Source organism: Lagenorhynchus albirostris, chromosome 12, assembly GCF_949774975.1.
Source record: "Lagenorhynchus albirostris chromosome 12, mLagAlb1.1, whole genome shotgun sequence".
Taxonomy (NCBI): Eukaryota; Metazoa; Chordata; class Mammalia; order Artiodactyla; family Delphinidae; genus Lagenorhynchus; species Lagenorhynchus albirostris.
Window position 1 is genome coordinate 50,738,299 of NC_083106.1, and position 26,610 is coordinate 50,764,908.

At 45.4% G+C, this 26,610-nt stretch overlaps 1 protein-coding gene across 2 annotated transcripts in view; it reads left to right on the plus strand.

Moving 5' to 3' along the window:
• The window catches only part of SCML4 (Scm polycomb group protein like 4), a 129,285-nt gene that overhangs the window by 75,064 nt on the left and 27,611 nt on the right, over positions 1–26,610 (plus strand). The window contains exons 4-7 of one of the 2 annotated variants that reach the window (XM_060168126.1): positions 11,359–11,488; positions 13,695–13,895; positions 16,274–16,405; positions 18,463–18,657. In XM_060168126.1, coding sequence (XP_060024109.1) covers positions 11,359–11,488; positions 13,695–13,895; positions 16,274–16,405; positions 18,463–18,657 — 658 coding nt within the window. The remainder of the gene's footprint in view (positions 1–11,358; positions 11,489–13,694; positions 13,896–16,273; positions 16,406–18,462; positions 18,658–26,610) is intronic. The other variant, XM_060168129.1, reaches the window with a different exon arrangement.

A 26,610-nucleotide genomic window follows, 5' to 3' on the forward strand; every position in this document is an offset into this window, starting at 1 on the left:
CATTTATATTTAAAGTAATTATTGATAACTTTGGGTGTAAATCTGTCTTATTTTCTGTATTCTATTTGTCTCACTCATTCTATGTTCCTTTTACCTGTCTTTCCTGCCTTCTTTTGGATTTTTAAGCATATAATTCTTTCTTTTCTACTTCTTGAAGTTTAAGCACTATGTTTTCTATTGTATTACTGATTGCTCTAGAAATTACGGCATGCTTACGTACTAGAGTTTTCTAAAGTTAACCTTACCTTTGCTTCTTCCTAGATCATACAAGGACCTTAGGACACTTTAACTCCATTTATCTCCCCACTTCAATATTACTGTCGTCACACATCTTAATTCTTTTTTGCTTTTTTAATCCCTCAAAACAATTATTTTTGTTTTGTACAGTTATTTTCATTTAGATTCACCTGCTTATTTACCACTTAAAAAAATTCTTCATTTCTTTTTGCATTTCATACATTCTACCTGAAATCACTTTCCATTTCCTGCAGTACATCTTTTAGAAGTCCCTTTAATATAGATCCTCTAGCGATGAATTCTCTAGCTTTTGTTGTCTGGAAGTACGTTTATTTCATCTTCACTTTTGGAAAAAAATATTTTTGCTGGGTGTAGAATTCTAGGTTGTTATTTTCCTTGCAGCACATTGAAGGTATTATTCCATTTATCTTCTGGGGCCCATTGTTGTAAAGAACTCAGCTCTCCATCTGGTTCATGTGAGGGTTCCCTGGCAGGTTTTGTATTTTTAAGCTAATTTTAAGATTTTTTTCTTTGTCTTCAGTGTTCTACAATTTCATTCTGTTGTGTCTACCTGTGGATTTCTTTTTTATTCATCTTATTTAGAGTTTGGTGGGCTTCCTGAATCTGTGGATTAGAACTTTCATCAGATCTGGAAAATTCTTAGCCATTCTCTTTTTAAATATAACCTCTGTTCCATTCTTTCTGAAACTCTAATGTTAAAACTTCTCATATTCGCATTGTCTTTTAACCTTCCCTCAATAGTTTTTATCTATTTGTCTCTATGCTACTTTTTGGTGAATTTCTTCTGACATATCTTCTGGCACACTAATTCTTTCTTTAGCTATATTTAGTATGCTGTTAAATCTGTTTATTTAGTTTTTAATTTTAGTTATTGTATAGAAGTTAAATTTGGTTCTTTTACATTTTGCTATGCTATTTTTTATAGTTTTCTGTTCTCCAGAGATATTTTCAAACTTGTTCTTTATATCTTTATACATAGTATCACACTTGCTTTTAGAATCTAAGTCTGATAATTGAAATATCTTAAGTATTTTATTTTATTTATTTATTTTATTTTATTTATTTATTTTTGGCTGCATTGGGTCTTTGTTGCTGTGCGCAGGCTTTCTCTAGTTGCGGCAAGCAGAGGCTACTCTTCGCTGTGGTGCGCGGGCTTCTCATAAGAAGAAAGAAGCGGTGGCTTCTCTTATTGTGGAACACAGGCTTTAGTCGCACGCGGGCTTCAGTAGTTGTGGCGCATGAGCTCAGTAGTTGTAGCGCACAGGCTTAGTTGCTCCACGGCATGTAGGATCTTCCCGGACCAGGGCTTGAACCCGTGTCCCCTGTACTTGCAGGTGGATTCTTAACCACTGTGCCACCAGAGAAGCCCAGTTTCTGGGGTTTTACTGCTGTGTGTTTTTATTGCCCATTCTTGCTTTGGTTCCTTGCTTCCTTGTGTGTTTGGGCTGTGTTATTCACTGACTTTGAAAAATTATTTTGGGGACTTCTTTGAGACCTTTCTCCAGAGATGATTTGTGTTTGTTTTTCCAGGTAACCTGGGAGCACTGCCAGATTGGGTAATTTTTTTTTTTTTTTTTTTTTTTGCAGTATGTGGGTCTCTCACTGTTGTGGCCTCTCCCATTGCGGAGCACAGGCTCCGGACGCGCAGGCTCAACGGCCATGGCTCCCGGGCCTAGCCGCTCTGCGGCATGTGGGATCTTCCCGGACCGGGGCACGAACCTATGTCCCCTGCATCGGCAGGCGGACTCTCAACCACTGCGCCACCAGGGAAGCCCAGATTGGGTAATTTTTAAACTAACTTCACAGCCTGAAGTTTTCCTGGTTGCCCAAGTTCTGTGAATTTGAGCTACAAATCTGTGTGAGCTCTGGCTTGTGGCAATATCTTCCCAGGAATTCTGCACACCCCCTCCCCCAGTGTCAAGGCAACTTTCCTTAGAGTCAGTTATGGGTTGGGTAGGGCAGGACAAGTTTATAGCTAGCTTACCCTTACCCTGAGGTTGTAGCCCTTTGGGTGAGCTCTGATCCATGGCAATTCCAAGGCCTAGATTTCACCTATATTTGGGCCCAATTATCCTTTATATATTGTTAGCGCCTCCATACTTTTACTAATCTTACATTTTATCCATTGTTGGTGGTTGTTTTTAGTTGATCCACATAACATAGTTTTCTATATTCCCAGAAACAAAACTCCGAAGAAATTTAGGATGCCACATTTCTTCTAATCAACATTCAAAATATGGCACTGACACTGGTTTTATCTCAAACTCTTTAATGTTTTCAGAAATAGTCTAATGCAAGGTACATACACACATTACGAGTTGGAATAGAACTTAGAAACCAACAAGCTGGGATTTCGCAGGTGGTCCAGTGGTTAAGACTCCATGCTTCCACTGCGGGGGGCACGGGTTCGATCCCTGGTCTGGGAACTAAGATCCTGTATGCTGAGTAGCAAGGCCAAAAAAAAAAAAAAAAAAAAAAAAGCCAACAACCCTACCCGCATTAATGGCTTTGGAAGATGAAGCCCAGAGGCACTGAATGGGTTGCTCAGAGTCCCACGTGAGTCAGGGGCAGAACCAGGATTAGAACCCCAGCCCTCTCTGAGTCCTGTGTTCTCACCACTCCCCTGCAGCTCTTTGGGCAATGTGAAATCATGTCAGTTCTCAGTGTTCATTTTCCAGATGAGGAAATGTGGATGCTCGACTTCTTTTTCACGTCCTCTCCCAGAAGTTCCGCATAGAATGTTTCCTGTCGTATTCTGAAATTTTACTGCTTGAGTATTAGAGGAGGAATGTTTTGAACCTTAGACACAAGCCAGTGTTATGGCTTCCCCAAAGTTAACTAAATGAGCAACAAGTAAAATGCTAATGTTTTAAACTAATGTAATAAAAGTATACTATCAAACAAAGTTTATGTGAATAAATCTAGAAGTTATCTTTGATTTTGCACTTTCTCTAATCACCTTAATTTCACCTCCAAAGTACACCTGAATCCAACCAATTCTTTCTGTTTTCACTACTTTCACCCTAGTTCAGCCACCTATGTGTCTTGCCTGGACCATATGATAACCTCCTCACTAGTATTCTTTTCTCTATTTTGCCTCTCCCCATCCATTCTCTGTATAGCAGCCATACTTAATTTTATAAAATAAAAACTGGGTTGTGTCTTTCTCTGCTTAAAATTCTCTAATTGTTTCCATAACTCCTAGAATAAAATCCAAACTTTTTAATCTGACTGTACTTATTTACTAGGAGTGCTATAACGAAGTACCACAAACTGGGTGTCTTAAAACAACTGTTCTGGAGGCTAGAAGTCCAAAATCAAGGTGTTGGAAGGGCCATGCTCTCTCTGAAGGTTCTAGGGTAGGATCCTTCCTTGACTCTTCCTAGCTTCTAGTGGTTGCCTGCAATCCTTGGTGTTCCTTGGTTGTAGACATATCACTCCAATTTCTGCCTCCATTGTCACATGGGATTCTCCCTGTGTGTCTGTGTCTGTGTCCAAATTTCCCTCTTCTTATAAGGACACCAGTCATTGGCATTAGGGCCGACTAATCTATGGCCTCATCTTAACTTGATTACATCTGCAAATACCCTATTTCCAAGTCAAGTCCCATTCACAGGTACTGGGAGTTAGGACTTGAACAAGTCTTTTTTGAGAGGGACACGATTCAATCTACAACACTGACTTAGAAAACCCTCATGATTGGGCCCTGACCACCTAGCTAACCTCATCTTGCATCCTTCTGCCTCTTGCTCATAATTCCAGCCACTCTGGCTTCCTGGTTCTTTGAAGAAGCCAAGCTTTAGGAGGCTTACACTGATCACTCTGTCTCCTTCGAAAGTTCTTTCCTCAGCCTCCCTCTTTTTTTTAAAAATAATTTTTTTTATTTAATTTTTTGCCTCATTGGGTCTTTGTTGCTGCATGTAGGCTTTCTCTAGTTGTGGCGAGCGGGGGCTACTCTTCATTGCGGTGTGCGGGCTTCTCATTGCGGTGGCTTCTCTTGTTGCAGAGCACGGGCTCTAGGCGTGCGGGCTTCAGTAGTTGTGGCATCCAGGATCAGTAGTTGTGGCTCGTGAGCTCTAGAGCTCAGGCTCAGTAGTTGTGTCACACAGGCTTAGTTGCTCCGCAGCAGGTAGGATCTTCCCGCACCAAGGCTAGAACCCGTGTCCCCTGCGTTGGCAGGCGGATTCTTAACCACTGAGCCACCAAGGAAGCCCTCAGCCTCCCTCTTGTCATTCAGATCTTGATGTAGGTGTCACCTCCTTATCAGCCTACCCTAGTCACCTGGTCCCTTTTTATCACATCCCCATATTTTACTTCTCAGAGTAGTACTTATCACAATTTGACATTTTTGTTGTGTTTCTTATTTGTTTCCTCCACTATGATATTACCTCATCAAGAACAATGACCTTATCTCCCCCATTTACAGATATATCCTCAGCACCTACAACAGTTTCCTGCACACAGTAGGTGCTCAATAAATATTTGTTGAGTAAATGACTGCCTCATGAAATGAATTTTTTTCCCTTTTTAGACTTAGCTTAAATGATACAACTTGGAAAGGGCAGCTTCTGCCTAAGCAGTACTTAACGTACTGGGAACATTTCTTAAAGGGGATCGTGTGCAATGTGTAAGGTAGGAGAGTGGGTCTTCAAAGATTTGGGAAGATGTGATCCCAAGTGGGTAAGTGTAGAAAATGTAGATGGGTCCTAGAAGAAAGACGGGCAATTTCCCTTTCCTGCCATGGCTACATGAACAAGAAACTTGGAACTCATTTGTATTTCTGGAATTTCTAATAATAATATTATAATACTAGCAGCAATAATGATCAGAAATACTTACTGAGTTCTCACTTTGCACTAGCCCTATGCTAAATGTTTACACTTCATTCTTGTCACATCCTTGCGAGAAGGTGCTGTTATCCTTACCTTACAGATGAGGAAAGGTAGGCTCTGAAAGGCTAAGTAGCGAGACTGAGGACAGGGTTAGTGAGGCTCCATTGCATGTGCCTACTGCTATCCTGAACTTATTTTAGTTTTGATTTGCTGCTTCATCCTCTGCTGATGTGCAGGCAGGCTCTACACATCTTCATACTTCCCCCGACCACAGTCTGTATCCTTCATTTACCAACCTCTTGTTGTCAATCTAACAAATACTCTTTAGTCAGTACTTCTGTTTCTCCACACTTGCATATTTCTGGAAAAATTCTTGAATTTTACATCAGCTGATCCCTTCTTCTTTAGTGTGCCCTGGCCATACATCTCAGTTTGCAGACAAATCCCCTCCCAACTCTTTGCAGTGATTTTCTAGCAAGTGTCTTAGAGAAGGTCTTCCCCTGAAGACAGCGGGAGCAAGAAACTCTCCAGGCCCATATCTTGGATCTGTGGATGGAAAAGAAAGATGAGCTGATCCCAGATTCCCCAGACCCTTTGGTGGAGACTCCAGCTGGCAGGGGCCGCCTCTACCCCTCTGCTTCACCCCACCATGATGCTTTAAGAAGGCAAAGCACAGCCACTGGCAACCATGCCCTGGATGAGGAGTCGCCATACCCATTTGATCGAGGTTTTGAATTTCAGGTAAAGGTGCCAACTTTGCCAGCATCTGTACAGGCTGTTGGCTTCGAAGGCCAGGGATTAGCTCCTGCATGTCAGAGCAAGGCATCCTGGGCAGCAAATCTTCTTCCAGTCTTATGCAGCCAAGAAAGAGGCTTCTCCTCCCTCCTTCCTCTTTATTTTCCCCAATTTATTCTGCCAGATACTGTTTTGAATATTTTTAAAATAAACTATATTTTAGAACAGTTTTAGGTTTAGAGAAGGGTTGCAAATACACAGAGGATTCTCATATACCCGACACCTAGTTCCTCCTGTAGCTAACATCTTCCATTTTTATGGTACATTTGTCACAGCTAGTGAACAAATAACAATACATTATTGTTAAATAAGGTCCATATTTTATTGAAATTCATTAGTTTTCCCCTATTTTTGTTCCAGAATACATCCAGGATACCTCATCACATTTAGTCATCATGTCTCCTTAGGCTCCTCTGGGCTGTGAAAATTTCTTAGACTTTTCTTGTTTTTGATGACATTGGCAGTTTTGAGGAGTATTGGTCAAGTATTCTATAAAATGTTCTGCAACTTGGGTTTTTTGAAGTTTATCCCATGATTAGATGGGAGTTATGGATTTTTGGAAAGAAGATCTCAGAGGTAAGGTGCCATTCCCATGACGGCCTGTCAAGGGTGCGAACTATCGACATGGTTTATCACTGTGGGTGGTGTCTGGATCCCCTGGCTGAGGTGGTGTGTGACCAGTTTCTCCACTGTCAAGTTACTATTCCCCCCATTCCCATGCTGTCCCCTTTGGAAGGAAGTCACTTTGTGTGGCCCACACTTAAGGAGGAGGAGTTATACTCCACGATAAAATATTTGGAATTTTTATACATGGGAGATCTGTCGATTCTCCCCATGTGTTTACTTAGTCAGTCACTCATTTATGTGAGTATGGAGTCATGGATATTCACTGTATACTTTGAATAATAACCCACTACTACCTTCTTTATCTGTTGCTCGTGTTGCTCCAGGTTTGGCCATTGAAAGCTCTTTCAGTTGACTCCCGTGTCCCTATGACCTACCCCTCTCCCTTTTCTAGGTTACCTTACTTTTGATTCATTCTTTATATTAAGCAATGAGATAGAAATTTCAGAATGCTGAGTCAAAGGATATTCCTACTGATGATTTATCCTCTTACCAAAAGGATATTTTTTAAAAGTCACATACCACCCACAGTTGCATGAGATTCCTTCTTTGTTCAAAAGTCCCAGAAGTTGTTTTACAGGTTGAATGAATATGTAAGGTTTTTCCTGCAACCAGCTGACTTATTCTAATCCCTTTAATTGCTTCACCTGGGCAGAAATTATGGGCAGCGGTAACAGCCAACTATATTATTTCATTGGCGGTGGGTTCAATGGACAGATCCCCCTCTAATAAATATTAAAATAGTGAGCAAGTATTAAGGTTAGGCTCATTATGAAGTTTACATGAACAGTAAACAGTGTCTGCTATCTAAGTCTTAGCTGCCGTCATCCTCTTTCTCATCATCATCATTGTCATTTTCCTCGGGATGGATCACACGGATCTTTGTGTAATTTACTTAGAGGACACAGGGGGGAAAATGACTTACTAATCCTGTTTATTTTCCTCCACCAATATCGTTATCTGTATGTTGGGCATTGAAGGGCTTTAAGCCTGTAAAGGAGGATTTAGCCAAGGTTCTTCCAGAACCTGTTGACAGCCTTTGGAGACTGTCACCACCAGCCTCTCCATCACAAGCTGTACCTTCCTAGAGATACCACTCCTAGAGAGACCACCAGGAGAACCGTTGGTGCCTGACCTGGGAAACAGGCAGAGTGGCCGCAGCCCTCCTCACACTTGGCAGATGAGGGAACCCTGCCATAGTCACGGAGACTGAGTCACAGGAAGTTTCCCATCTACTCTGTCCCACCACTGAAGTTTCTTTTAAATTATTTTTATAATACTTAGTATGGTATTGCTGCATGATGAGCCTTTTAATTCTTTCAAATGTTAACTCAAATTAAGGTGAACTGTCTATTGTTAATTGCTGCTTCTGATTAGTACAGGATCTCTAGCAAGAGCCCCAGACTCTGCGCACATACAGCCTTGTGTAGCCAACATGCTCACTTTTGGCCTGTCTCCTTTTAAATTCATTGCAATTAATTTAAATTCATTTCCGCACATCCCACTGTGCCCTCAATACTGCTCAGCAGCCACATTCCATTCCCCCCATGGCCTCCCACCCTCCTAGTTCATTAACCCACCCTCCTCCACCCTCACACACAGCTTCCAGCATCACTGAGAAATTAGAAGCCATTGCAAAAGGCCTTCTGTAAGCTCCCACCTCCACATCCACCCAAATCCAGAGCCTCATTTTCCTCCTTCCTTCCTACTGCAGTAGATGAAAAGTCCTTGTTTCTTTCTAAGGCCATAGCCCAGTTCATTAAATCTTATCCTCTCTCACCTGTTCAGAGACTCAATGCCAGCAGTTCTCCACACACTCCCCCGTATCATCAATTTTTCCCTCTCTACTGGGCTATTTCCACCAGCATTAGAACATATTTCCCCCTTCTCAAAAGCAACAACAAAAAATCTTTTAAAAATTAAAAAAAAAATAGGGCTTCTGTGGTGGTGCAGTGGTTAAGAATCCACCTGCCAATGCAGGGGACATGGGTTTGAGCCCTGGTGCAGGAAGATCCCACATGCTGCGGAGCAACTAAGCCTGTGCACCACAACGACTGAGCCTGCACTCTAGAGCCTGCGAGCCACAACTACTGAGCCCACCTGCCACAACTACTGAAGCCTGCATGCCTAGAGCCCGTGCTCCGCAACAAGAGAAGCCACTGCAATGAGAAGCCCGCGCACTGCAATGAAGAGTAGCCCCGCGGCTCGTTGCAATTAGAGAAACCTGCGGGCAGCAACAGAGACCCAACGCAGCCAAAAATAAAAATGAAATAAATAAATTTTTTTAAAAAAGTAATTGTGATAAAAACCACATGGCATAAAATTTATCATCATAACCATTTCTAAGTGTACAGTACAGTAGTTTAAGTATATTCACATCGCTGTGCATCCAACTTCCAGAACGTTTTCACCTTGCAAAACTGAAACTCTATACTCATTAAACAACGACTCTCCCTTTCCCCCTCCCTCCATCCCTTAGCAGCCACCATTCTTCTTTCTGTTTAAGTGCATTTGACTACTCTAGGTCCCTCATATAAGTGGAATCATACAGTTGTTGTCTTTTTGTACCTGGCTTATTTCACTTAGCATAATGTCCTCAAGTTTCATCCGTGTTGTAGCATGTGTCAGAATTTTCTTCCTTTTTAAGGCTGAATAATATTTCCTTGTATGTATATACCACATTTTGTTTATCCATTCATCTGCTGATGGACGTTTGTTGTTGCTTCTGCAATGACTATGATGAATAATACTGCTGTGAACATGAGTGTACAAATATCTCTTGGAGACACTGCTTTTAATTCTTTGAGAAGTGGAATTTCTGGGTAATTTTATTTTTAATTTTTTGAGGAATGCACCATTTTACATTCCCACCAATAGTGCACAAGGGTTGCAGTTTCTCCACATCCTCATCAACATGTGTTATTTTTAATTTAAATCTTATTTTTTTTATAGTAGCCATCCTAATGGGTGTGAGGTGGTATCTCATTGTGGGGCAAAAATCTTTCAGTCCTACTTTTCCTGCTGCTGTGGCTAATTGGCCACTCCTTTTTAAGACAGGACTCCTTGCAAGAGTTGGCTTTACTTCCTGATCCAGTGCCTCTCTTCCCACTATTTCTTAAGCTTATTCCAATCAGGTTCTCATCTCACCTACTGCACCACAGCCTCTCATGTCGAAAAGTTGCTATGTGGCCACTTCTGGTCCTCCACGTCTGACCGAGCATTTGACATGGTTGGTTACTCTCTTCTCCATGAGACACTTTCTTCATCTTGTCCCCGCAGTGCCATGCTCTCCTGCTTTTCTTTCTACCCCACTGGATAGAGTTCCTGGTTTCTTTTGCTGTTCACCCCTCTCTCTCCGACTTCTTCATGTTGGAGTCCTTCGGGGCTCAATGAATGGATCCTCCTCTTCTCCACCTACCCTCAATTCTCTGATGATCTCATTCATTATCATGGCCTTAAATATCAACTCGCTACTTATGATTCCAAAATTAGTTCTCCGTTTAGACTTTCCCCCAGAACTCCGTAGTCCAGTATACATACCTGCCTACTTACCATCTCTTCTTGGATCTAAGCATCTTAAACCTGACATGTCCAAAATCAACCCGACCTTCCCTCGTTGTCTCCGCTCTCCCCTCCTCCTTCCCCCACCTGCAAACTCCCTGGCCCAAACCCTCGGAGTCATCCTTGACTTCTTTCTTTTTCTCTCACGCACTACATCCAGTGTGTCAGAACGTCCTTCTGGTTCCACCTTCAAAATCTGTCCAGAATCTGTCCCCTTCTCTTCACCTCCACTGCTCTCACCCTGATCCAACCTACCATCGTCGCTCATCTACTCTAGATTAGTGGTCCTCTCACCTTTGCTCCTTTCGTCTCTTCTCAACACAACAGTAAGAAGGATTGTTTAAAATGTCAGTTTAGATTCTGTAGTTTCTCTGCTCAGAAGAGCTCAGAGCAAAAGTCAAAGAACTTACAGTGTCTTGCAGAGCCCCGTGGTTTTACCACCTCTCCAATCTCACTCTTGCCACCTTAATGTGGCACAAACACTCCAGGCATGCTCTGCCTCAGGACTTTTGCAGTTGGTATTCTCATTCACTGGAATGTTTTCCCCTTAAACACTGGTATGACTTAAATGAATGAATGTAGAATGGTTGGATAACTAGCAGTAGGAATACTATTTCTCCATGACTACTATTATTATTACATCCTAAAAATCCAGGAATCAAGTTAGGATATGGATGGGGATTGCATATACATTAACAACAGAATGTACACCCTTGCTACTCAAAGTGTGGTCCATAGACCAGCAGCATCAGCCTTTGATGGTCTCCACTGCAGGAAATAAACCCTGAGAAGCATGTCACCTTTTGGAAGAATGGCTCCTGCTGTCTCTTCTAGCAGGACCCAGTGATCTTTGTGAACAGAAAACTCAGCAGAGTGAGCAAAGCTTCGGGATTGGTCACTGGGTGGCTGTCAGGAAAGAGCTGTCCACAGGAACCTCAGGAGCACAGGGGCTCAGGCTGGGAACTGTCCCTGACCCTGCATCCTGCACTCAGGAGGCTTATAGGCTGCAATTCCTCACACCTCTGTGTGTCCCACACCCTCTGCCTGACACAGTCATTTCCTGGGTGGCTCCACTGTAAGGACGGGGTGCAGAGCTGACCTCTAGGTGTGACCCAAACTTGAATCTTGATCGTGAACTTGAATCTGAAGTTCAGCCCCCAAAGCTACACAATAGAAAGGTGTGGAAGAATGACAGAGTAGCAGTGGTTAACTGAGCCCAGGAAGGATCCTGGGAAAGTGCAGAGAGCATCTCCAGATTTTCATTGACTCTCTGGGTTCTCTCTTGCAGCTCAAGTCTCGGGTTCTCATGACGCCTTTAGCCCTCTCACCCCCGCGGAGCACGCCGGAGCCCGACCTCAGCTCCATCCCTCAGGATGCAGCCACCATACCCAGCTTGGCAGCACCACAGGCTCTCACAGGTAGGTGAGGCGAATGAACTCCAAGGCTGGGGTGGCCTGCCCGGCAGCTAAAGTTACTTTGTGAACTAGAGAGCTGCCACTGAGGTCGCTCAAATGAAGGATTCAGTGTGTCAGTTGGACAGTAGATAGGATGACCAAATTCTCTGAGAACAGGAGTTTAGTGTCTCACAGCTTGGATTATTTAAAATTGATTTTCAATACATCTTGGGTTCAGCTGGTTGCTGTGGGTGGGTGGAGGCTAGAAAGAGTGGTTGGTGGCCCAGACTGTCTTCAGAGCCGCGTTTACTTTGCACCAACAGCGAGCCTGCTCACCTTGAAGAGTTTCTATCCCTGGGTTTGTACTTCCAGATCTCCTAAGGATCCTAATGCCCCTGAATCCCACCCAGTGCCTTCCAGTCCAGTTCAGGTGGAGCTCGGCCCAGTCTCCCTCATGGGGCGTCCACCAACCAACAGTTCCATCTTAAAAGTAACAGCAGTCGGATGGTGTCTCTCTCTCTCTCTCTCTCTCTCTCACATACACACACACACACACACACACACACACACACACACACACACACACACACACACACACACACATACACATACACATCCATAGTTCCCCCTCATCACAAACCATCTGCAGCCCCATCCCACTTAAACCCCTCAGTGCCCTAATGCTGTTAGGTAAAGACCAAATTTTGTAGTATGGCCAACAAGGCCCTGCTCTTAGTTTTTAGGGCCCATCATAGGATCGTAGCATATTCTTTTTCCTTCTTCTGGAATGATCTTTCCTCTAGGGTCAACCTATTCCTCCCTTGCATCTCAGCTCAGGTACCTCCCTCCAGAAAGTGTTCACTAACTTTCCTGCCAAGGTTCCCAGGACGGGCTCTCCTAGCATCTCCCTAATGTTTCTTGCGGCCAAGGTCCCACATCACTTCCTGTGATTCTCTGAGTAGGTCTGTCTCCCCTTCTGGGCCCTAAGTTCTCTGAAGTCAGGGATTGTGTAGATTTTCTCTGTAGGGCCTAGCACACTGCCTGGCATGAAGGTCCCTTAGCAATTAGATTTTCCTTAATCATGTGGGATTAGTTGAAGAAGGAAGCCTGGTAGAGTGAAAAGAGCACAGGCCATGACATCAGAAAGATGTTAGTTAAAATCCCTATTGCACCATTAATTACACTTTCTGAGCAGCCACTAACCACTTTTAACCTCAGTTTCTTCTTTAGTAGAGGAAATAATAATATTTAATTCTCAGGCTTATCTTGAGAATCAAACAAGGTAAAGGATATACAGTGCCTGGAATATAGTAGGTGCTCGATAAAAACTAATTTTCTTCAACTTTGTTGTTACTGTTTAATCCTTCCAAAGTCCTAATGGTCTCCTCTTACAGTCCCTCTTTAACGCTTCTCTGCACTAGTGGCCCCCAGGGTAAGATGCTCATACCTGGGCTGGGGGCAGGGGGAGACATAAGAGGAGCCATTAACATGTGGAAGAAAATATGACACCTACTATTAATATTTCTTTTTATCTCATCCTTTAAAATTTTCTATTTTTTGGTTACATCTTTAAAATGTATGTAATACATTAATACAGTTGAGAATGTATATAATCTATAAATAAATAAACACATGTTAGGGCATGTGGTAAAAATTTTTTTACCAATGGGGTATATTACTTTAAAAGTGTGGGGACCATTGGTTGGGCTCACCTAAGTGGACTGCTGAGTGTTCATTACCCTGAGATTGTAAGTAGAATCCTCTTTAGAATTTCATCGAATATATAGTCTTTGGAGTAATTAGCAACATGTTGATTTTTTTTAATTACTGAAGGTTAACCAAAAAAATGGCAAACATTATATATAGCTTGATAGCTTCCTGGGAGGAGAAGGGAAGATTTTGTGTATGTTCCCAGCACATAAATACATTTATATACATGGTCCACAATTGTCCATAATCGTCTACAATTCAGATTTGAGTACATCGGAGAGGACATGCCTATTTCTTCCCAACCAGGAGGCCTTTCTGAGAGCAAGCCCTGGCAGCTGGAGGTGATTGACTCTATTGCCTCTTTTACTTCTTAAGTTGGGAAGAACTGGTCCCACTTTGGCCTTTGCTTTCCCAAGACCAGGGCCAAGGGGACATGGCTGAGGCCTCCCCAGTGTGCACGGGAGCTGCCCCTGGCCTGATGTGCTTCGATGCTGAGGGCTTTGTGGGTCTGTTTCCACAGTCTGCCTCTACATCAACAAGCAAGCCAACGCAGGGCCGTACCTGGAGAGGAGGAAGGTACAGCAGCTCCCCGAGCACTTTGGGCCCGAGAGGCCGTCGGCTGTCCTGCAGCAGGCCGTGCAAGCGTGCATCGACTGTGCCCACCAGCAGAAGCTGGTCTTCTCCCTGGTCAAGCAGGGCTACGGTGGTGAGATGGTGTCAGGTAAAGCCCTGGAGCAGGCTGTATGAGGAGGGCCATGGGTGTGTCTCCAAAGAGGAAAATAGCTGTAATCAGGCTTGGGGGACTGTGGCCAGGGTCTGTCCCCATCTTCTGGGCTCCAGGGTCCTTAAGTGAGCCTGTGTGCCTAAGGTGTCTCTTGGGACTTGAGGAGAAGATACTTCCAGATCTGGATAAGAAGACTGGACATCTGAATCCTCTCCCTTGACTTGCCTCTTTCACCTCCCACTTGCAACCCATCAATAAATCCTATTGTTCTAACTGCAGAATATATCCAGACTCCTTTTAGAGTCAACTTCAAAATATCTCCAGAATCCTTTCACGATTCTGGTTCTTTCAAAATCTAAGTCAGATCATGCCCCTCCTTTTCTCCAAACCCTCAATGGCTCCCATGTCACTCTGAGAAAAAGCCCACATCCTTACAAGGGCCTCCAAGCCCTATGTGACCTGGTCCTGGGAACTTCCTTGATCTCCTGGCCACTTCTATTGAGTCCCAAACTCTGCTCTGGCCACAGTGGCTGCATTCCTGTGTCCTCCAACCATGCTCCTCCTGCCTCAGGGCCTTTGCACCTGCTGTTCTCTCTTTATGGAATGCTCTTTCCCCAACTGTCCACGTGACTTGCTCCTGGAGTTCCTTCAGATTCCTACTCAAATGCCACCTTATCAAAAAGCCCTTCCCTGACCACATGTCTAACACATCAGCCCTTGTCACTATTTATTCTCCCTTCCTCTGCTTTATTCCTTATTCATAGCACTTAACACCATGCAGGGAAGTGGGGAAAGTTCATGGTCTAAACCCCACCTCACAGGACATTTTTTTTTTTTAAACAAGAGCCTTCAGGGTCAATCCCATCTCCCATTGTCACCACCGTCCTCCATTTTCCACCCCAACCCAACAGCATCCAGAGGGAGTGGAAACTGTCACCACAAGTCTGAGGCAGAATTGGGAGCTCTGCCCCCTTCAAATGTTTCCCCTCAGAGGCTCTGTCTGTCTTACCCGAGGCTCTCCACATGCACAGTGGTTGTTACCACCTGCCCTTAAGCCCTGGAGCTCCAGGCCTTTGCAAGATGCTTTGACTCCAGGGGGACAGCCTGGTGTCTTCTCTAGCCCAGCATCATAGACACAGCCTCCATATCACCAGGGAAAAGGGATACAATTCCCCAGCCCCAGGGCAGTGCAGGTGACCCTGCTGGCCGACTAAGAAAGGGCCGGGGAGAGGGGCCTTTAATGTGGCTACGCCCTGGAAAACCAAAGCATAAGTGTTTTATTTAACTCCAGATTAATCCCGAGGGCTTGCAGATGGGGAGGTTTTTCCAACACAGCTTTACCAGCTCTGATTGATTCAGCCCTCCTTCTGGAGCTCCCTGTGAGCAGGAAGCTGGGTCTGACTTGCTGGTAATTGATTAAAATAGAACTTGGCAAGGTCTGGGTGCATGTGTCTGACCCAGGGTGACTTTTAAGAGACTTCAGCAGATGTGCGGAGAGACAGGACAAAGAAGTACTGCACCAAAGAGGCCAGGAGGAGAGTCCTGCTGTCAGGCCTCTGAGAGCTCCTTGGCTGTCCTCTCTGAGAGCCAGGTTCTTGACCCTGCACTGCCCTCTGAGGTTGAAGGCCTTGTCCATTTCCTTGCTAAACAGCAGGGCTCAGGACGCAGACCCAGTGCTAAGAGAAAGCTCCTCCTGTACCGTGTGTCCCCACTCTTGAGCAAATCCCGTCTGAGCTCTTTGTAGCCCCTGCCCCCCAAGCTGGGAGAGCCGACCCCGTTCTCCCTGCTCTCCTGCTCGGCTTTTCTGCGGCCTCAGGGGCCTCGGTGCTGGGGAGGAGGCTCTGCAGTGCCTGGCACCAATGCATGAGCGGGCAGAGCCCTGCCAAGTTTCCCTCGGCTGAAGCATTCCCAGGAAGGCTGGAGCTGAGGACCTGGTCATGGAGAATGCAGTAGCGCTGAGGGACCTCCTCATCCACCTCCTTAGGTTGTGAGGTGGCAAGGTGGGCGTTCACGTTTCTGATGGTGATGTGGCAGCCCAGCAAGGTGGTGCTAGCCCCAAGGTGGTTTAGGGAGGGACTCAGGAGGAAGAGTCAGACTCTCCCACTCTCCACCTAGAACCTGATGCTTAGGGCACTGCTTTCTAAACATCCCCATGGCACAACATGTAGAAAATGGTGAACACTGGTGCTGGTACCATGGGCTAAGGGAATTTAACCTGCTGTGGCTGGGCCTTGGGCCACCCCAAAGGCTGAGGGGGAGTAGTATCTCAGTACCCATGACCCATTCCTAGCACACCTGTTGGGACGCTCTGCCTTAGTCACACTCTCCCAGAGGGGTAGATTTCGTGATCTCACAAATTCCATGTCTGCTTCCAGGAGGTGGAATTTTCCTGCTATGTGACCATCCAGGCACCTCTGGGAATGTATACACACTGATTTATGGCACAGGCCTGATGACCCAGACCTTCCCGCTGTGGGTTCAGTTTCCAGCACACCTACTCTTTCAAGGTATCGGAGGCAAGCAGCAGTGCCCACCTAAGAGGGAATTTCCAGAGTGTTCGAGTGGCCAGGATGACCCCCTCACTGAGCATCTAAGCAGCTCTTTGCTGGCTCTCCTAATCTGAGTCACCTGGAGTATTAAAGTGACAGGCAAGTGCCACTTATAGGCCTCATGAGCTGGAAAAAAACGCTCTAGGCCTTCTCCTCAGTTTCCTCATCCATATTATGGAGTCATAACCTTTTCTCCACTGTCCTCACAGGACAGTCAGAAGGCCTAAATGAGGTGATAGGTGTGAAAGCTTTTGTCAAACTATAAAAAGCTACACAAAAGAAATAGATTGTTTTGATTTCTAATTTAAATGGGTGTGGAGTTTTTTTGTTGTTTGTCTTTTCGCTCTGAAATCAAAACTAGCTCTGGTCGCCCTGCCCCAGCCCTTACGGTGTGCTAGCCTTTGAGAGATACAGTATAAAAATCCAGGCTGCCTTCCAGGTGCCGGTGCTGAGGGCAGAGCCCAGGTGGGAGCAGAACGTCCTGCTGGGGATCTTCTCATGTGGTCTGCACCCTGGAGCTGCTGTGCGGGCTTCCTGCAGCAGCAGAGGGCTGTGAGGAGGATTACAAAAAGAAACATGCTCTGGGCTGGAAGAACCAGGTGTTTCTTCTAAATTCTGGTCACCCTAGAGAAGATGAGTTTGATCTAGCATCACTGTGGAGACATTATTGTTCTTTTATAAAGACTCCTCCCCTTTAGGCTGAATGAACCCTGAACGCTGTGGTGCTGCGTTAAGAGCTGGAGACCTCAGTACGAACTCAGGTTTATTTGAATATACCTATATGTCTAGATCTAGGCATATCTATCTAGACCTACCTATTGATCTAGATCTATCTATCTAGAGTTTCTTAAAATAAATGAGAGTATGTCATAGGGACACAGGAGTCAGTCTGTAAGATCCCAAAGACAAAAATTGGAATAATTTAGCGATAAGATACATAATAGAGTATTGGACCACCCACAACACAAAATAAATATATATATTTTAAACTTTTATTTATTTATTTTTGGCCACACCATGTGGCCTGTGGAATCTTAGTTCCCCAACCAGGGACCGAACCCAGGCCCTCGGCAGTGAGAGGGCTGAGTCCCAACCACTGGACCGCCAGGGAATTCCCCCAGAATAAATATACTGAGTCTGCACTGATATTGATGAATAAACAAATAAATAAATGGAGGAAATGGGACAAGTCTTCCTTTATAGAAGAATTCCAAATGATATAGAGACTCTTCCCTCTCCAGGAGGTAGAGCTTAATCCCTCCACTGCCCTTAACTGTGGGTAGGACCTTGTGACTTATTTCCCAGGAACAGAATACAAAGAATACAGTGGAGGGCTTCCCTGGTGGCGCAGTGGTTGAGAGTCCACCTGCCGATGCAGGGGACATGGGTTCGTGTCCCGGTCCAGGAAGATCCCACATGCCGCGGAGCGGCTGGGCCCGTGAGCCATGGCCGCTGAGCCTGCGCGTCCAGAGCCTGTGCTCCGCAACGGGAGAGGCCACAACAGTGAGAGGCCCGCGTACCGCAAAAAAAAAACAGAATACAGTGGAGAAATGTGGCAAACACTGTCTTGGCCAGGAGATAAAGGTTAACATCCCAGTGATGAACTGTGGCTATCATGTACCACCCCCCACTGACTCTGTGGTCTTCCTCCTCAAAACCCCATAACCCCAGTAAAATCATAAGAAAAACATCAGACAAACCAGATCGCGGGACGTTTTACAAAATACCTGACCAGTACTCTTCAAGACTGTCAAGATCATGAAAAACAAGAAAAGACTGTGAAACAGTCACAGACCCGAGGAGACCGAGTTCACACAACAGCTACACCCGATGTGGTCTCCTGAATGAGTCCTGGAACTGAAATAGGACACTAGTGTAAAAACAGGTGAAATTCCAATACAACTTAGTTGAAAACAAAACAAAACTGAACAAACCAAAACCTCTTCCCCAGGGCTGACGGGCTGACGGCTTTCTCCAGAGCCCCGCTCTAAGTCGCTGTCTCTGTGTTCTTCCAGTCTCCGCATCCTTTGACGGGAAGCAGCACCTGCGGAGTCTGCCCGTGGTGAACAGTATTGGGTACGTCCTCCGCTTCCTTGCCAAGCTGTGCCGAAGCCTCCTGTGTGACGACCTCTTCAGCCACCAGCCGTTCCCCAGGGGCACCAGCGCCTCCGAGGAAGCCCCTGAGAGCCAGGAAGACAGGATGGAGTCAGGTAGGGTTTGCCCGTCTGTCTTCCTGGGCCTGCAGGTGGTTCCAGGTGTCCCTGCCCTCCCGGGGCAGGTGAGGCTGCCACTAAGGGGGCTCCTGGGAGCTCTGCTGCTGGAAGCTCACGGGCTGCTCCTCTGGGCACCCGGGGAACAGTCAAGGCTGACCAGGACCAAGGACACCCCGACGGTCCCTGCCCAGGCTGCAGTGGGAAGAGATGGCTCCAGCTACTGAGAGCTGACATTATAGCTTCTAGGCCTATGTTATTAGAATTTAGCCAATGAGACCGCATCACATGCAATGAGTGATTTTTTTCCTCTCTTCTAATTAAGACTCTTGAGCATTTATTCATCATCGTTGAGTAATTGAAGGACTACTAGCCTAAGGAACAAAGAAATCCTGAAGAAACAAGGGCTAACGAATTGATTACGTTGGTCCTGTCTGGGGGCCTCAGATTCCTATCCAGGTCAATAAAATGTGTAACAGAGTGTCTATCGTGGCAGGAATTTGACCTGCCCATAAATCACATATGTCCTTCAGTGAGAGTGTTTCTCTCTCGTCACAGGATAGAAAGTGACCCAGGGGCTGAATGCCTTTTGTATCACCAGCCCCAGAATAGCTCAGCATAGGGAAGTGGCCAGTGGGAAATGCAGCAAGGCCACATGGGCAAACTTGCCACACTGTTGTCTGCCCAATGGGCTGCTCCTTCCTTCCCCACTTAGCGGCCCTGAGTTATGGATTTGCAAGGAGTTGAACATGAGTCCAGGTTCTAGATTCCAGGTTCCCAAGGATGAGCAGGCATGTTGCCTTTTTTCTTTCTCTGGAAGCAGTGTTGTTGGTACATAAAGAACACATAGACAGTGAAATGGAATCTAACCATTATGTCATTCTGCAAACACTTGCTGAACCTTTTCTGTTCCAAGCACCATGTGAGACCCTGTCTTGGAATAAGGCAAATATGTATGTGAGCTTAGGAAAGTTTTTGAGGTATTGAGTAACCAGTATGAATAATGAAAAACTTACATTTGCAGGTATGTGCTCACAGACAGGCTTAGAGCATTCAACAAAACGATACTTATAATAGGAGTGGCTGTGTTTTAAGCCTAGGAGGACATCAGGGAAGGATAAAGTTAGATTCTAAGCATAGATTTTTCTCACATCCTGTCAAGAGCCTTGTCTACAGTTTTACTTTAAACTCTCAGAGACCTGGGAAACAGGAAGAAATCTGGCCTTTACAAAGAAATGTACCTAATTAAATATAGTTTGTGTGAGCAGATGCTATATACTTCTGTGTTTTTCTTGATGCCTCTATATGTGTGAGCTTGGGAAAGTCTTCTCATGTCTCTGGGCCTCAGTTTCCTGTGTGAAATGATGGGCTGAGTTGCTCATGTATAATGTTCTGGTCCTGACAGTCAAGAATCTGGCCTCTCTTGTAAACCTTAGTTGACTCAGAAACATATTGTAAAGCTCACGTATCTTCCAGTGAATCTTGCAATGAAAATAGCAGATGATGATCTGATTTCACTTCACACCCTAAAGTCATTGTTACATTGAACAAGCAATGACCCATGGACATAATCATAAAGCCACGTAATTCATGTCTCCCATTCTCCTTTAAATGAAAGTCTCCTGTGAGACCACTTCTTCCCTGTCCATGGATGAAATTTAGGGCAAATCTCGTGACTTTTCTGGCTCCTTTCAGATAACAAAACACTCTCTAGTAAATAATTAATATGTCCAGGTCAGTGTGATCATCCAACTTTAAATTTCACTCAAAGATGGAACTACTCCCCATTCCCAGCTCAGCCCTGCTTCAGGCCAGTTGCCTGCAGCAGTAAAGGAGGGCATGGTTGGCTTCTCTCCACCTCCTGCCCAACCCTATGTTTTTGCCCCTTCCTTATCTAGCTAATAATGATTCCCAATCCTTCCTGATCAGAGTGAGGGAAGGAGGAGACGCAAGAGGTAGGAGAGTTTTTACTTGACTAATTCCGCTGTGAGCTGGCATCAGCCTCCCTGGTTCTGGCAGGTGTTTCAAGCTGATTCTGCAGCCTGTGGGCTCTTGCATGGGTCCTTTGGTGATCCTACCATCTCTCATCTGCACGTTCCTTGACATGGACAAAGGTAACTCTTCTCTGGCTGGTCACTTACAGTTCTTCCCACAGCCTCAAGGCATCTGTGGGTACATCTCTAACTTCTTTCTGCTGAGGGCCCCTTGTGCCTCCAGACAGTCCTATGGAAAGGATCTAAGATAATCTCACTTCAGATCTCTCTTCTGATGGCCCGCATCTGGTCCCTTAGAAACACCCTTTGCCCAAACAAACTCAGGGCCTGCAGGCTGATCTCAGCAGACACCTCTCCTTTGTCCTGCCATCACAGCAGCCAGACTTTTTGGTTTCTCATGGAAATCAAGCAGTAATCCATTGTGTCTCTTGAGCTCCAGGGACAGATATCAAGCTCTTCACACGGCCACATTGAAGCTCTTGGATCACATGGGGCAGTTCTCTCCACAGTTCATCTTCTATTCAACCTGCTTTTCAACCTCTACAATTTCTTTTGCAGGCTGCATGTGGGTGGTCATCTACGCAGGTAAAACTGGCTTCCCACCACCTCTTTTTGCTAGAGCTCCACACTTCACTCTGCTATGGGGAGACTATTGTCTTGCAGCTTCAGCAAAACTGAAACTAAAATAGTTTCATTTTTACTTCCTGTCCCAGGAACCCCCCTTCAGCTTTCCTTAAGTGATCACTGAGGAAACCTTTGCCTTGGTTTCCTCCTTATCTTTCTCCTTCCAAGCTCATCACGCTGAGTGAAGTTCCTGGCTTTTTCCTGGGAAAAGTGTCGTGCAGCCGCCTCACTTCTTCCCTTGGCTGAGGCCGGTATTTCCGCCTGCAAGCTGGTTTCTTTCCTAGTTGGCTTGGCTTTGGGAGTAATGACTCCAGTTGTCTTCATGAGCCCTTCCCTAGCCTGTGGCTGCTTTGAAAAAACGAATTGCTCCAGTTCTTGTGGAAATTGTTCCCCGTGCCCTGGGTGCTACAGAACCAAGCGCTGTGTGTTTCTTGTGTCTGGGGCCCCAGGGAGGGTGGAGGAAGCAGCTACGGCACAGTAAGCTTTGAGCAGCCCCCTGGCACATATCTCTCCTACCTGTTTGCCATGGAGCCTAGGATGACACCACTAAAGAGTTTGCCTTTAGGGCTTCCCTGGTGGCGCAGTGGTTGAGAGTCCACCTGCCGATGCAGGGGACACGGGTTCGTGCCCCGGTCCGGGAAGATCCCACATGCCGCGGAGCGGCTGGGCCCGTGAGCCATGGCCGCTGAGCCTGCGCGTCCGGAGCCTGTGCTCCACAACGGGAGAGGCCACAGCAGTGAGAGGTCCAGGTACCGCAAAAAAAAAAAAAAAAAAAAAAAAAAGAGTTTGCCTTTAGACTAAGACATTGCCTCTTTAGGATTGCCTTGTCAAAGTTCCCTTAAAGGATAACATATCAAGTTATTATTACCTTGGATGAGGAATTAGTTTATTACCCACTTTCCCATGATTATGGCAAGAAAGGCAGGTGTACTTATAAGCGAAGGGGTGGAGGTCTTCATTGATTTTAGGCTTCACATCCATCCGTAGGACCACGTCATTCCTAAACAAGATTGTACAGTCTTGAACTCATTTGAACCAGATCCTGCTCTGCCCCGAGGTTGTTCAGTCAAAGCTGGAGTGTTCCAGGTTTGGTGCCACACAGTTAGAGGGTTTGTCAACACTCATTAGGACATTTCCAAAAGACAGTTAATCAGACAGTAAGAAAATGCAAAGCCGTGACACATAAGGAACTATATAAAAAAATGGATGATTTGGGGAAGACAGAAGACAGAAGACAAATTTTCTGTTCCAGGATATGACAGCAGGTCATGTGGATTTGGTCTTTGTGGCCCTGAAGATAGATTTAATTAAACCTCATGTCTTGCCACTCAAACTCGGGTCAGGAGCACTGTAGTAACCTGAGAAAGGAAAAGCTCAGTGGCCCTCCCTCACTCCTTCACAACAGATCCCAGGTGTTTTGAAGACACTTAAAGTTGGAGAAGCCTGGGTTTCAGGAATACTCTCCCACGTAGAGGACTTGGCACCTGAATAACCAGGAGGAACTCTCAGAAGACAGCTCCCTCAGGGTTCAGGTGGGGTTGACATTGTAAAGAACTTTGAAAAGCCAAAGCCATTCAGAAGTAGAAGGAGCTGCTTGGATGGAGAGAGCTCCTCATTACTGGTGACAAGTGCAGATGTCCACATGTCAGGGCCATTAGGGTGAACTCTGGCAACCCAGAGGAGTAAGAGCAAGATGTCGCCTCTGGTCCCTTCCAAGCTGAGAGACGGCTGGAGGTGGCAGAGGAAGGCCGCGGACAGCAGGAGGTGAGAGGCCCTAGAAGCCCTGGGGAGGGGGTCCCCCAAAGGGGAAGATGAGGATACCGAGACAGAAGGGCTCACATTAGAGCAGAGAGAGGGCTTCTTCCAAATCTCTTCCTCAGACCTTTGAAATATAAACTCTGTCACCAAATGATCTTTCTCCTGCATTCAGGGAAAACCAGGTTTCAGACCCACTCAGCTGCCTGAATTCAGTCTGGAAGGTAGAGTTCTTGGCTTGAGACCAAGAATTTTAGTCATTTTCCTCCGAATCTATTAACTGACAGCCAAATGTTCATGTTTTCAGAAGAAGAGCAGTTCCCTGGATGCTTTAGGAGAATGGAAGCAAAAACATGGATTTGATAACATTTGTGGTTCTGTCAGAAGTCCTGAGATGATCATGGGGAAATTTTACCTTATCTTTGAATGTTGGGGAGAAAAAAGGTCTCCATTATAAGTAAGCTTTAGCCAGATGCTTCTCAAACTTTAATATGCCCTGGTACCACCCAGGCATCTTGATGAAATGTGGATTCTGGCTCAGGAGGGCTGGAGTGGGGCCTGAGAGTCTGGTTTCTAACAGGCTTCCAGGTGATGTCCGTGCTGCTGCTGGTTGGGGACCACACTTTGAACGAGAAAGTGTGTGCTGACAGAGTCCTGCTCCCAGAGGTAAATTTATTTCAGGTTTTCAGTAAAATACGTCTCTCTGTGCTAGGATGGTGCCAAACCTGTAAAAGCATTGCTGCTGAGGATGACCTGGTGCCCCGTGGAGGTGTCTGTGGGCTGGAGAAGAAGAGAGGGGCGTAAGGGGGCAGAGTAGTCAGGCACGGTGGCACATGTGCAAATCCAGGTGAGAAAGAGGAGGTTTGCAGTGCTGGGGAAGAGAGTGAAAGAAAGGAAAGAATGATGACGGGCAAATTTCCTGGTGCGGCCTGACCACCACCGGCAGCAGGGTCTCTGTTGCCCTCTAAGCTTCCCCGAATTCCTAGAAGACCCTAGGGATCTGTTCTCTCAGACCCTTGTTTACATACCCTCCCTGCCTTATACTGCTAGAATCGGGGTCCAGACCTCGTCTCCCTGCTAGGTAGACTTGAGGGCAGGGACGTGCAGTCCCCAGCAGAGCCTGAGATGTAACAAGTCCACAGTAAATATTTACTGTTTCGAATTCTATGCGACACAACAGAACAAACTGTCTGCTCACCAAGCATTGGGGAGATCTTTGGAAACCACAAATGTGGTAGCTGAACTCTTTTGCAAGATCTAGTTTAGTGATTGGCTTCCTGCCTTTTGAAGGTTTGACATGATGGGAACAAATTGTTTACTTTTTGTTGAGTAGCTTTTCTTGATACACAGACGGTGGGGGTGGGAGATGAGAAAGGACATTTGTTCTTGAGACTTGATGTTTTCTTCCTTGGCTGGTGGTCTTGGAGCCAGGCACCAGAAAACTATTGGAGTAACAGACACGCACGGTACGTTCTGCTGTGGTTGAACCTTCATACCCAGCATCTAGAAATCAAATCTGCTTCCTTGTTAAACTACAAATTTGTCTAATGTAATAGCTCTACAGAGAATGACTATCCAGAGCTTATCTCTCTTTCCAAAAGGTGGTTTATTTCTAAAAGGAAATAGAGCTTATCAAGTGGCATGAGTTCTATTATACAGGAATATCCATATGATCAGTTGGCAAACATTTTCTGAGCTCCCTCTACGTGTGATACCTGCAGAGCTGAGGCCACTTGTTCAGAGCCACACAGGAAGGCAGCAGCAGGGTGGAAGCTGAGCCTAGGTCTTCTCCTCCCTGGCCCTTTGCTTTTCCTCCCAAGCCTATCAGTAGGGCCCCATTACCCAACACTTGCTGGAGTGTGTGTGTGTCCTGTTCTCTGACTCAGAAGCCTGACCGCACAAAATGGATGTTCACAAGTGGCTTGTGGTACCCCTGTGTCACTTCTTCTAGCAAAGATGTAAAAGAACAAAACAAACACAAATGCCCACTTAGCAAAATCTGGGCAGAAACTGCACTCCAGGGACATCAATTATCTTTTCTCCTTCTGGGTTAATATCTTGGCCCCAAGGAGTGTCTCATCCTTATCTTTGTGCCCTAGCTGCATCGTTGCTAGACGACATCCACAGGACAGGCAGAGCCTATCATCCTGGACACCAGGAGAACTTTCTCATCCCTACAAAACCCACACAAAGTGGCCTACTCCACCGACACTAGGTGTGGTTTGACCTGGTATTTTAAATAATATATGAAATGATGGGGGAAAAAAAGAAATGAAGGAAGGCATGTGCAGGCCAATGATTAGAATATTGCAGAGCTATGCTCACCCTGTCATAGCCACAGGCCATGTGAACAAAATGAGCCATCTGGTTCTCAAGCCATGCATTGGAAAGGGGGTCATTTGGAAGGAGAACAAAGTATCAGTGTCAAGCTCAGTTCTTAAGAATCTTTGCAGAAAGTTTTGATGGAAAGATGAAAAGAAGAACGTCCGCAAGTTCGGCAGCAAATATAAAAGGCCTTCCTATATTTTCAGACAGGTAGGTCCAGGAGAAGCCCAGCCAGAGCTCTTACAGCATGGAACAGGGAGTGTTTGCCAGTGTAGAATTCCTGATCTTAGCTCTGCCTGTGTGCCAATATGAGTTCATTTAGGAAAAGCTGTTTATCATATTTTCAGTGATATCATTCATTAAAGTATAATATCTGTACCTATTTTAAAACATTGAGCTAAAAAACAAAACAAAACAAAACAAAAAACGTTGAGCTAAAAGGGAAAAATGTAACTTCTAAGGAAAACACTGGGTTTTGTAGAATTTGAAATAGATTTTCACAATGCTCAGTAATTTATTCGATCCCTTTGTGCTGTAATGATTTGGTTCTCTTTTGAATCCTGTAGATATTGAGGAAGCACAAGGATTCAATAATTATTGGTTAAATGAATGAATGAATGAATGTTCCAATTAAGTTGTTGGAACCTCCCAAGGTCCTTTATATATGGGATAAATAGGCTACTATTGAATCATGGTGACCAATTTGGTAATATTTTAGTAGAAAGTATATACATTAAAATGACACAAAAAGAAATGAAGGTAATGCTCCGCTTGTCCAAGATCACAAATAAAGTCATTTTGTGGATTAAAGATGCCAACACCAAAGACTTGAGGAACAGAATGATGATGGTGGTAAATCCCCAGTAGGCTTTCTACTGTTTGGGAGAGCTCCTTCTAGGAGGGAGTGTGGAGGAGAAAAAGAGGCTGCCAAAAAATAGGCGGTATGAACCCTTTCTTCCTACGAGGCTGGTCTCAGGAATTCTCTGAAAGACAGCCCTACTCCTGCCCCCCATGCCTCTCTTCAAATAAAGAAATCTACTGGAAATCTTCCCCTTTGTTCCATGAAACTGTCCTTAATGTGACATCCCTACCCATCAATCCCCCATGAGCCACTCTTGAACCGGGGACGATGCTGGGGACAGCTGAGTCAGGTGCGCAAGGCCCTCTGTGTTTCTGGCAGGCCTGTCCAAAGAGGCTCCTGCCTTGATGGAAGAGTAGATGTTAGGGAATGGGCAAGGTCTGTAAGGAGATCCAA